The sequence below is a fragment of the Pan paniscus genome, chromosome 19, assembly GCF_029289425.2.
Source record: "Pan paniscus chromosome 19, NHGRI_mPanPan1-v2.0_pri, whole genome shotgun sequence".
NCBI lineage: Eukaryota > Metazoa > Chordata > Mammalia > Primates > Hominidae > Pan > Pan paniscus.
Window position 1 is genome coordinate 18,257,911 of NC_073268.2, and position 12,578 is coordinate 18,270,488.

The 12,578-nt window shown below is 40.2% G+C and overlaps 1 protein-coding gene across 2 annotated transcripts in view; it reads right to left on the bottom strand.

Moving 5' to 3' along the window:
• Nucleotides 1-1,751: 1,751 nt before the first annotated feature.
• The window catches only part of NSF (N-ethylmaleimide sensitive factor, vesicle fusing ATPase), a 166,437-nt gene continuing 155,610 nt past the window's right edge, over nt 1,752-12,578 (bottom strand). Inside the window, exons 18-21 of one of the 2 annotated variants that reach the window (XM_034941591.3) lie at nt 9,240-9,374; nt 7,537-7,650; nt 3,846-3,901; nt 1,752-3,413 (exon numbers count right to left, since the gene is read on the bottom strand). In XM_034941591.3, the coding sequence (XP_034797482.1) occupies nt 3,392-3,413; nt 3,846-3,901; nt 7,537-7,650; nt 9,240-9,374 (327 nt within the window). In that variant the 3' untranslated portion in view covers nt 1,752-3,391. Of the gene's footprint in view, nt 3,414-3,604; nt 3,717-3,845; nt 3,902-7,536; nt 7,651-9,239; nt 9,375-12,578 lie in introns of those variants that run through there. The other variant, XM_055101434.3, reaches the window with a different exon arrangement.

The window sequence follows — 12,578 nt, forward strand, 5'->3', positions numbered from 1 at the left end:
TTTTATTTTTCGAGACAAGAGTTTTGCTCGTTGCCCAGGCTGGAGTGCAGTGGTGTGATCTTGGCTCACTGCAACCTCTGCCTCCCAGGTTCAAGCAATTCTCCTGCCTCATCCTCCCAAGTAGCTGGGATTACAGGCATGTGCCACCATGCCCGGCTAATTGTGTATTTTTAGTAGAGACGGTGTTTCACCACGTTGGTCAGGCTGGCGTCGAACTCCCGACCTCAGGTGATTGCCCGCCTCAGCCTCCCAAAGCTCTGGGATTACAAATGTGAGCTACTGCGCCCGGCCGCCCCCAGTCACTTCTTTAAAGAGGCTATGGACCAAGTTGTCAGGCAAGGAAAATGAAATCCTGCTTTCACCTTCTGTGTTTGGGCTGGGGTGTTTGTTTATAGCTGACTCACTGTTTCAACAAGTCTGTTGATCAGGATTTGATTATTGTACACACTTCAATCTACTCCATGATTTTGTGACTTGTTGCTGAAACTTTTAAAGGGGAGGCTGCAATTTTTAGGATATGAAAAGACAGCCTTAAAGTAAAAACATATTTCTGACTTTAACCACAATTATGCAATTTTTCTGTGTGACATTGAAAAAAAGTGTCCCAGTGAAGATGTACAAATTTAGAAAGGATAAAATAACCTCCTCTTTTGAGGTTTTGATCTCAAAAACATCTTATGACAAAAAAATAGCCGGTTAACAATTCACCTATAGATGAAGAAACCTAAGGCAGCAGCTAGCTGGAGCCTCCTTTGCTTCTTCACAGGCTGTTCTGTAATCTCATACGCTCTGCAGTACAGCACTGGCTTTGAAGAATATTTGGGCAGCTTCAAGAACCCACCTTCTCAAGGCTATGCAGGGACCAGGTCGGCCTCAGGGTCCTCCTCCCAGGAACTCCCGTTGTGGAAGTTCTTGAAGCTGGCCTCTTCCCCACAGGGCCTTGTGGACTTTCTGAGCTGCCTCCTGTCCTAAACTGAGCCAATGCTAAGGATCAAGGTTTAGGAGGTTAAGAGATCTGATAGCTCAGAAAAATGTAAAAAACTATGGAGGATACAAAAGTGAACCATGTGAAGCAATCTCACTGAGAGCCTTGAAGTTCCTTGGTTTGTACATTTCACAGAAAGGAGTAGTTCTAATTGAGCGGCAACTCTCCTTTCTGGTTTATTACTAACCTTGTTTGTGGCTTAGGTACCTGAGTTGATTTTTTTTTTTTTTTCTTTTTCTGAGACAAAGTATTGCTCTGTTACCCAGGCTGAGTGCAAGTGGCGTGATCCTGGCTCACTGCAACCTCTGCCTCCCAGGTTCAAGCAATTCTCCTGCCTCAGCCTCCTGAGTAGCTGGGATTATAGGCATGTGCCACCACATCCGGCTGTTTTTTGCATTTTTAGTAGAGACAGGGTTTCACCATGTTGGCCAGGCTGGTCTTGAACTACTGACCTCAAGTGATCCACCCACCTCAGCCTCCCTCTCGGATTACAGGCATGAGCCACCGTGCCAGGCATTTTTTTTTTAGTAAGATAAAATAAGTATAAAGCATAAAGATGGTTGTATATTAACTTTTTCTGATACTCTAATGATGTTTTTAAATAACTATACTTTCTAAATAAGAGATTTTTAAAATAAAAATCATCCCTCATGTTATGCTACTTGTAACAAAACACGGAGAGGTTTCTTTCCTGAGCCCCCTCCTTCTTTCTCCATTCCTATCAGCTGTTCATGTCGTTCTATATGAAACACTGGTCTACAGAACATTTTCAAGTATATTTACTCTTTATTGCATTCCTTCATTTGCATTAAACAATATTTTTTCAATACAGTTTTGGACAAAACACAAAGACATTAAGCTCATTTAACAAGAGACATAAGTTAACACAATGTGTGCTGCTTTCATGAGGAGGAAAGAGGCAAGATCTTAGAGGAATCCAGGATACTGGCCACCAGGAATCACAGGATCTCACAATACAATCCACTTCTTTAAAAGCCACAAAATAAGCTAGGGAAGAAAACCCAAAACAAAGAAGATATGACATCCAAGTCTCCACCAAAAGTATACAAATGGCAAGATTTGGAGATGATCTGCTTTCTCACATAAGGACAAATAACAGAGGAGCCACACCCAAGTGCCACTGTGGCCACAAGCCTCATGGGTGGCGTGTGGGGTAAGCACCTTAGGATGGCTTCTAATTGCTTGTCCTTGCATTTTAAGCAGCAGTTGGGAGAGAGAGGCACGCTCCCTAAGTCTCATCACCAAATATGACCTAATTAAATTCCTGCTAAGTCAGTCAGTTGTAAGACAAATCACCCTCAAAAGGACTCAATGAGTGCTTCCTTTTGGAAGAAGTGTGTGGAGGGTAAAGGAAATGTGTTCAATGTATTGGAATGGACAATAAAGGACTGAGGGAGAGGGCTAGAAAATGATTGATTTTTCTGGAGGATAGTGTTTTAGACACTAGATAGTACAGATCATTTAAAATAAAGGATAAATTCTAAGTAAGTCATTAAGCTAAGGAAAAAGCAGTGATACTAGTAAGCCTTAATATTATACTAAGGAATTGACCCACTTGGAGTTGGACACTAATTAGTGCTGAGAGGTTTGTAAATTACTTTAATAACTCCTTTCTGTTTGGGGGTGTACGCTTTTTCCATACCTATCTTTCACATGTTTTTAACAACATCTTCTAAGTGGTAATAATGAGCATATCTCTTACCACAGAGCAAATTAGTTATACTAAGGGGAAGTCACAACCAACACGGTAGTCATCTGACTTTCTATTAAGAAAGATCTTCTGACTGCAACTTGAAAACATCTCTGACAATGATTGAGAACAGCATTTTAGAGATTCAATGCCTTGTTTCTTCAGGCAAAGAGAATACCAGTCTTGTGGGAGACCTTTAACCAAATACCCAGTGACTTTTAGTGTTAGCTCAGGACAGCTGTCAGAGGATCTCTGGCCCACACCTCGATTTACTAAGCCAGATTTGCATGTAGAAAGTCTGCCTTCTAATCGGCCAACTGTTGTCATGCAACATTCATGACACTGACTGAGAGTTTTCAAGGGTGATGGTGCTAGTAGAGAGCTTGAAACGTGTAGTGTCCACAAGTACTGGATGGTTCCCACACAGAGGGACTGAGCAAGAAGGAATCACTTTAGCCTGCATGGGAAGGTAAGCGCAGCATTCTAAACCAAATTGACACCTTCCACGAGACACTAAGCTATCTCAGTATGCATAAGGAAGGGAGTTTTATTGCACTAATCATGCAGAGCGAGCACATGTTGAAGGTAGAGAACGTTCCACTTAGTCCAGTATCTTGAGTAAGACAGTGAAGATCCTAGGCCATCTTCACCTTGGTCACTTCCCTTGGTCACTGTGTGTTTCAAATAGTTCATTTTCAATCAAAATCAAGGGGGCTACTGCAAAAGAAATACCAAAACACAAAAAACCAGATGAGGGTCCGTAAAAAACTATTCATCAAAAAAAAAAAAAAAAAAATCACTAAAAGCTTCTTAATGGTTATCCTACATTTCCCACTATGCATTTGCTATTAGATGAGCACTTCACAAAAGAAAATGGTCACAGCTCCATGCATGTAAAAGCAGGTTCCAATAAATATGTACCATTAAGTTTTTCCTGCATTGTGACAAGGAAGTTTTGCGAAGCAGGACAGGGAGAGCAAACCAACAGTACAACCAACTTCCTTGCTTGGTCTCTCGGACCTACAACACAGCGAAGAATTCAAATAAATGGAAACAAACTTATCTAGGAAAGCAACTCTTAGAATAGGCACAGGGATTTAACAGGGTGGTAAGTTTGGTTGATGGTCATTAAATGTTGTATGTACTTACGCTCCTTCTTCTCTTAAGAGGGCCAAGAATTTTCTCACACGGTATTCAGGATCCATCTAAATACATCAGAAGAAATGACGATGGGTTAATGGTACCTTCTAACAACTCTGCACTTGCTTCATGAGAAGGCAGTGTTCGGTTTCACACTTCATCAATGCTCTGCTAGGTCACTGAATGTGTTACCTGCTCCTTGACCAGCATTCTCACAAAAAACAAAGCAGATCACATCATTTGGAGGAAGTGAATGGGGTTTTCCAGAACCATGTACACTGGGTTCCAAAAGACCCAAGCCCGCTGGCCATCGTAGGCACTTGGGCGAGGCGTGCCCTGTGCTGGTGCCTGTGAGGCATCGCTGTGAGACTGGACAGGGCCATTCATCAGAGTTCAAATGACAACCAATTCACCTGTTGAAGGTGTAAAAGGCTACTAAAGTCACAGCAAAGTAGAAGATACCAAGTTGAGGTTAATTCAACAACTAAAAAATAGCTTATTAACTCTACATAACCAACCATGTAGCTTTTCTTAGCCTCAGTATCCGTCATATAGTTTCTTCTTTGTAGTAACAAAGTTGTGCTAAAACTAAAAAAATGAAGAGTACTGCTGATTCCTGAAATCATCTCCAGATGAATCTGGGTCTCCTGTGACTGCCAGTGTGTCATGAGTCTAAGAAAAGATGGCGCAACTTTGTTTCAGGTGCTTCGTTCAGGTCGTTATTATTAGCTATCTCGACTGGTTTTCATTTTCTATTCATATTTATACTAACTCGTTAAATGTACTTTATTCTCGTAGGCCCACAGGAGATATGAAGTTATCTAGAAAACAATCGTTAAAAACATCTTTAGTTCCTGAAGATGAATTTTTATTGTAAGAAACACACCTAACTTTTAAAATATGTTTCAGAGCAGGAGTCTGTTTCCCAAGAGGGAACTCCCTGCCCTCCAGGAATAACTTTCAAATGCTCAGTGCAGCTGTGGGGAGATGTGCAATTGGACTCCCCCGCCAACCACGGATTTTTTTTTCTTTTCTTTTTTTTTTTTTTTTTAAGATTTCTTCTATCCCAGAAAAACACTGAACAGAAGTTTCAAATGTATCAAAGGTAAGAGGTCAGACTACAAAGGACTAAGAAAAAGTGTGAATAGCTAACAAAAGAAACATTTTTCCTTTTTGGGAATAGAATTACATATGAATCAATTGTCAAGTTCTTAAAAAAAAAAAAAAAAAGAACTGGCTGGAGCGCAGTTGTAGTTGGTACTTGCAGTTCTTTGCCCATTAAATATATTTAATATGTGTGAGCAACAACTTACTGACTTGCCTGTAGCTATGGAATTAAAAGTCAGGAGAAAGGGAGGAAAAAAGTAATCTAGATAAATGACTTTATTCCCTCAGGTGACATCCAGTCAGAGCAGATCCTCAGCTCTGTGCAAGTTTTAACAGAATCGCAGGTAGTGAACAGAGAGGTGCCATGACTTATATTCTGCAAAACTACATGCCTCTTCACTTAGGTTCAGCCTCTCTAAGGCAGATCTAAAGAGAATTCACTCAGCTGCACGAAATCCATTTGACATGAAGGGGTTCAAACTCAGAGGCCTATGAAATGTCAGTCGCTGAAGATGAGGCCTGAGTGCCCCACTCTCACTCTCTATCCCACATGCATAAGAAGCATTAACTTGATCACTGACCTGCAGGCATCAAAGGAAGGGAAAGGGATGAGGGTTGGGGAAAAAATCCACATAGTTTCTTCTATGCAATTATTGAAAAAAAATTATACTGAAACTTAAAAAAAAAGAAGCTGACAATCTGACAGATTTATCTTTTTTTCAAGGAAAGAGCCAATACACCTGTATTTGCACTTTTACCAAGAATAAGTCTAAACAAAGTGGTTAGTCTGTGACTTTAATTTATGGCTCATAATGGAAAATAAATTAATTGACTTAAAAATAGTCCATCTGAAAGCTCAGTAGATTAAATTAGATTTCTGAAAGTCAAAAAAATTTTATTTTCAGATAAATTTACCAGAAAAGATTAAAAAGCATTCACTTCACGTTTCCAATTTGTTATTGGTCCAAGAGCCTATTTCAGATGTAACTGTGAAACAGAAACTTCACCTCTGCCGCTCACTGCCCACACTAGCAGAATGCAGGACCATCAGTAAGTAACACATGATGCCTAGAATACAGCCACTCTGTCCATTTACCTAACTGTAAAATGAATCTACAGTTATTCATCCAATAGAAGTTTGCTGGCCGGGCGCAGTGGCTCGCGCCTGTAATCCCAACATTTTGGGAGGCCGAGGCGGGCAGATCACCTGAGGTCAGTAGATTGAGACCGGATTGGCCAACATGGTGAAACCCCATCTCTACTAAAAATACAAAAAATTAGCCAGGCATGGTGGGTGGGCGCCTGTAATCCCAGCTACTCAGGAGGCCGAGGCAGGAGAATCCCTTGAACCCGGGAGGTGGAAGCTGCAGTGAGCCGAGATCATGCCACTACTCAAGCCTGGGCAACAGAGCAAGACTCCGTCTCAAAAGAAAAAAAAAGAAAAAAAGTTATCGAGGGCCAGGCATAGTGGTGCATGCCTGTAATCCCAGCACTCTGGGAGGCTGAGGCAGACGGATTACTTGAGCTCGGGAGTTCAAGACCAGCCTGGGCAACATAGTGAAACCATGTTTCTACAAAAAATACAAAAATTAGTTGAGTGTGGTAGCACACGCTGGTAGTCCCAGCTACTTGGGAGGCTGAGACGGGAGGATCGCCTGAGCCTGCGAGGTCAAAACTGCAGTAAGCCATGATCATGGCACTGCATTCCAGCCTGGGAGACAGAGCGAGACCCTGTCTCAAAATAATAATAATAATAATAAAAGTTTACTGAGCACCTTCATATGTGTTGGCTCTGTTCCAGGGGCTGTGGACTCAATAGTAAGAGCCAAGGTCTCTGAACTCATAGGGCTTGATAGGGAGGTATTTATCAGCTACCTAGTATGTCAGATAAGGACAAGAAGACACAGCATGGGCACATGGAAGGGTGGAGTTCTAAAATGAAGAAAGGTAAGTTGCCAGGAGATATGAGAAAGTCCCAAAGAAGTTTCATCTGTCTTTGCCCAGGCAGCACCCTGGGGCTCAGTTTTCTATGTGATTCTGGATGCTTCAACCCTACAGTAGTTTGCATGAAATTTCTAGGAGCCCAGCCAGGGACAAATATACAGATCCCAAGTCTAGACTGCACAACTTAATTAACTTGTCCCTTAAAGCAGTCTCCCAGACACCGTTTGGTATATGTGCAGTCGCTTACTGACTTGAGGTGCAACACCATCCCTTCTCCATCTAACCTGGTGATGTGATCTTGGATAATTCACTGACAGCCTGTGGCTCACATAGTATCCTCATCTCCAAAATGAGGGGGCAGAAGAACGACTGCTCTTTGAAGTCTTTTCTAGTTCTAAGACCTAGTGGCTCCCTAAATGAAAACTAACTTTATAATCTTTCCTTCCATTTTTGAATTTTAAGAAGTTCAAAAGTATTGTTAAGTGATCAATCTCAGAAGCAGGCTACTAATACCAAATTAAGTTTGGAAATAATATAAGAAAATCAAAACTTAAATTAATTAAAACCTTGGCAAAGGAAACACTGAACCCTCTTGGTGTGTCCTGAAGCTTTGTTCTGTCTGAGTCATACGGAGAACGAAGTACCTTACCTGTAGGGACATCTCGATCAGCATTAGTAACTTCTTGATTCCTATCCAGACCTTCTTCCCTTTGACTTGCTGTGCAATTGTGGTGCGTTCCTTATCCTTGAAGTTGCCCAAAAGCTACAAAAACAATAAACAATAATCAAAGCACTTTTACAGTGAACACATCAACATTGGTTAATTCTATTTACCTTTAAAAGAAGAGTGATAAGAACTACCTAACTGTTCAAGTTGATAGAATTCTCTCCTACTTTAAAATCCAGTCTGACCTTCACCATCCTAAACCCATTAGGTGCAATCATGAAAGTGAAAACTGGTATCTTAAACCCTGTTTTCTTATGGACCGCTATGTAACTTATATTTGCTGGGGAAAAAAATAGCTCCAATCCATAATAAATATAAGTTAAAATTTTTAACATTCTTTTCTAGGAACAATCTGTATGTGTCAAAGCAAACTCCTTTAATTCTCTTACCCAGCTTCTGCACAAAAGCTGTCTACATGGGTAACCTGAAAACATTTATCATATAGATAAATTTCAATTTTGTTGGGGGCCTTGAGGACTTTAAGAAGCTTTACCGACTCCACCACTGCTGAACAACTCAGTAGATAATATTTTCCAATAGAGCTCACCAAGTTACTTGTGAATATTGATATTAAAAGTTAAATGAAGAATATTCTTTTTTAAAAATGACTGTCATTTTCAAAAAATTAAGAAAACATTTCTATTTCTAAACTTGTTAATGAAGTTCCTTTTACTTCTGTAGCTTTTTTTTTTTTGACATTTCTAAGGCTTTAATCATTGTTCCAACTTATTAAATGCAAGGAAATGTGCTAAAAGCCACTATGAATGGTTAATTTTTCTATACAGTGATTACCTTACCCCCACACCACCACCCATTCAAGTTTCTGGTCCAAGTAATCTATATACATCACTCATGCTGGATACAGAGCAATTAATTCCTGGCAGTTTGTAGCTGCCTACATTGAGGAATGGGAAATTAACTCACTGTCATGTATATTCATCTTTCTTAATTCCTGAAAACAACTGGAGGTACAGGTTGAGTATCCCTAATCCAAAAGTCTGAAATCTAAAATGCTCCAAAATTGGAAACTTTTTGAGTGCCAACATGACATTCAAAGGAAATGCTCACTGAAGCATTTCAGATTTCCAGATTAGAGATGCTCAACCTAAATATAATGCAATATTCCAAAATCTGAAAAAATCTGAAATCTGAAACACTTCTGGTCCTAGGCATTTTTTGTTGTTGTTAGAGTTTTGCTCCCTCACCCAGACGAGTGCAGTGGCACAATCTTGGCTCACTGCAACCTCCGCCTCCTGGGTTCAAGAGATTCTCCTGCTTCAGCCTCCTGAGTAGCTGGAACTACAGGTGCCCACCACCATGCCCAGCTAATTTTTGTATTTTTAGTAGAGACAGGGTTTCACCATGTTGGCCAGGCTGGTCTCGAACTCCTGACCTCAAGTGATCCACCCGCCCCGTCCTCCCAAAGTGCTGGGATTACAGGCATGAGCCACCGTGCCTGGCCTAGTCCCAGGCATTTTGGATAAGGTATATACAACCTGTAATATCCCCGGGTCCCATGTTCCAGATTAGCATAAAAACCAAACACCAGGTATAATGTGGTACTACTTATTTCAGCCTCAATTCCTTTCTTATAAACAGTGTGCAATCCATTGACTCATTTTTACCTCCAAAGCTTCCAACAGCTGCTCTCCTGTGGCAATGTTGGGCACGTGGATGGTGGTGCTGAAAGCGTTAAGCATTTCCATCTCCTGAAGGACATCTTTGCGGCTAGTGGTCCCAATGATAAGAAGCTTGCGGCCCTGATCGTAGGGAGAAAATGTGTTAAAATGTACATAATAAGACTAATTAGGAAACTACAGTAAGCTTGAACACAATTTGCAAAAGCCTTTTATTTAATCTTGCCGATGCAAATGATTAGGCAAAACAGAAGAAAACAATTCAGGATTTTCCTGAAAATCCTGAAAAAAGGTACCAACCACATGATTCAGAAAGTGGCAACATGTGAACAGCTCCTTCTCATTCACATCAATAAAACAATGGATTAGTAAATCAAGAAGATACACAAACAAATGGAAAGATACTGACGTGTATGTATGTAATTCCTTCCTCAGAGCCAACATGGCACATGTATGGTGGGAATTGGGGAAAAAAGATGAAATGAATAGAAAGTATGTGGCGCTGGCTTTACAAGGCTTTAGTACACTTTTTAGAAGGAGCAGGGTAATAAGAGTATATTTATGCAACACTGAACTGTAAAAGGCATGGGCTAAAGTGCTTTCCAAAATTGTCACATTTAATATTTTTCATTTTTACTTTTAACCCCAAAATATTTTTTTAAAAAAAGTTTAAAAACCATGCCAGGCTTATGCTACCATTCTCAGTTCCCTTTCTTCAAAGGCAACCATTTTCAATTCTCTTGGTTTTTCTTCTTATATTTACTTCCTTATCTTCAAATAATAATGTTACATTACTAGTTTTAGATTTTTCTTTTCAGCTTTAAATATGATTTACTAACTTCCTACCATGGAAGATGGGGATTTATTATTAATTTTGCACTACCCCCCTTCCCCCACCACGTGCCCCTTTTTACATCCTTCCGATACAGTTATTTCACAGTCTTTAGTTAAATCTATATTCAGTATTTATTATGTTTATACAAATGTGGTTTACAGCTAGGCCATGCAGAGTACTATTCAATTTCCCTTCTTGGACAACATTTTGTTTTACTGGAGTTAATTGCCTTTTTCCCCTTTGCTTAGTTTACCAGGTACTTATCACAAGTTTGTCTCTAAAACAATCACAAGTCTCCTTTCAGTATGTTCAAACACATTACATAGTTTAAAGTTGTGTTCTTGAAGAAATTCCCCTCCAGGAGTCCTCTGTGTTCACAGTTCAATCTGAAGCGGTGACTCTCTAGGCCTGGGGCACAGCTGTAGTTCTGGAGCTTTCCTCTCTCTTCTGTTAGATTCCCTGTATCCCAGCCTTCCTTTTCCTCATCTATTCCCTTGTCTATGCTGCATGTACCCAAAAGCTTCCTCAGAAAGAGTGAGGGAGGTAAAATTTTAAAGACCTTGCATGTCTGGAAATACCTTTATTCTAGCCTTACTATTGTATCCTTTGTCTTAATAGTTTGGCTAGTTGTAAAAAACAAGGTTAGAGGCCAGGTGTGGTGGCTCATGCCTATAATTCCAGTGCTGTGGGAGGCCGAGGCAGGAGGATCACCTGAGGTTCAGGAGTTTGAGACCAGCCTGACCAACATGGTGAAACCCCATCTCTACTAAAAATACAAAATTAGCTGGGCATGGTGACACGTGCCTGTAATCCCAGCTACTTGGGAGGCTGAGGTAGGAGAATGCTTGAACCCAAGAGTCAGAAGTTGCAGTGAGCCGAGCCAAGATCACGCCATTGCACTCCAGCCTGGGCAACAAGAGCGAAACTCCATCTCAAAAAAATAAATAAATAAATAAAAAGGTTAGAAATAATTTTTTTCTCACAATTTTGAAGGCACTGAAGGCTAAAAGACAAATGCTATCTGATCTTTGATCTTTTGTTTCTAACTTTTTTAATACAAAACTTTCAGAATCTTTTCTTCATTCCTATGTTCTGCAATTTGAAAACTACATATCCTAAGATGGTTCTTTCTATACTCATTTTGCTGGCACTAGATTCCTTCTTTCTAAACTGGAAATTCCAATCATTCAGTTCTAGGAAATACATTTCCTTGAGATTTCCTCCCATTCATTTTCTCTGTATCACCCACTGGGAACCTCTTAGTTGGATACTGATTCTCTAGGACTAATCTTCTAATTTTCTTATTTTTTTACTCTTAGTTTTTATTTCTTTCTCTTTCTAATACTTTTCAGGTTAGTATCAATTTTATCTTCCAACCTTTACACTAACTTATTTTTCAGTTCTAAGAGCTCTTCTTGTTTTCTGAATGTTTTCTTTTTTAATTGCATCCTGTGCAATTAAAATACAATATCTTGTTTTAGATCTCTGAGGCCGGTGGCTCACACCTGTAATCCCAGCACTTTGGGAGGCTGAGATGGACAGATCGCTCGAGCCCAGGAGTTTGAGACCTGTCTAGGTAACATGGCGAAACCTCATCTCGACAAAAATACCAAAATTAGCCAGGTGTGGTGGCAAATGCCTGTAGTCCCAGGTACCTGGGAGCCTGAGGTGAGCAGATCGCTTGAGCCAAGGAGTTTGAGGCTGGAGTGAGCCGAGATGGCACCACTGCACTCCTGCCTGGGTGACAAAGTGAGACTCTGTCTCAAAAAACAAACTTGTGAATATTATAGATTGCAAAAATGATGTTTTCTTCTGTTCCTTGTTTTGTCTGTTTCCTATGACTTGCCCCTTTTTCCAATTTGTTTTCTGGAGGCTTTCCTCAAGTGTCTGGTGATTGCTGGATAGCTATTCACATTTAAGAGCTAAACTATGAATGGAAATACTGTGTCGGGGGGCTTCACTATAGGATGATCAGGTAAGACCTGGCTGATTACTGGGGGTCCTTCAAAGGTCAGTATGTGTACATTTTTCCCAGAGAAGAATCTTCCAGTCTCCTTCCCAAAGACTATAAAGCCTCGCTGCCAGCATACTGGAGTCAACAGGGTAATGTTTCTGGGTATCTCGCCATTTAATAGGGATACCTCCACTTAATCCTCTTTGTAGTATGGCACCTCTCCAGATCAGTCTCTCAATTAATTTTCATTATAATCATGAAAATTCAGTACTACTACTATCCCCATTTTACTGATGAAGCTATTGAATCTCACAGATATAAGTCATTTGTGTTCAAGGCAAGTCATTTGTGTTCAAGGCCAAATAACCAATACATGATGGAGCCAAGACTGGAAACCAGATCCAGACCTAAATCATATACTGCCTGTCTTTACAAAGAAAAACACATTACTAAAAAAGTTTACTTGGAAAATGAAAAAGGAATAAGTTTTAAACTTATGTCACTAGATTTACAATACACACTCAGTCCATAGATAAGT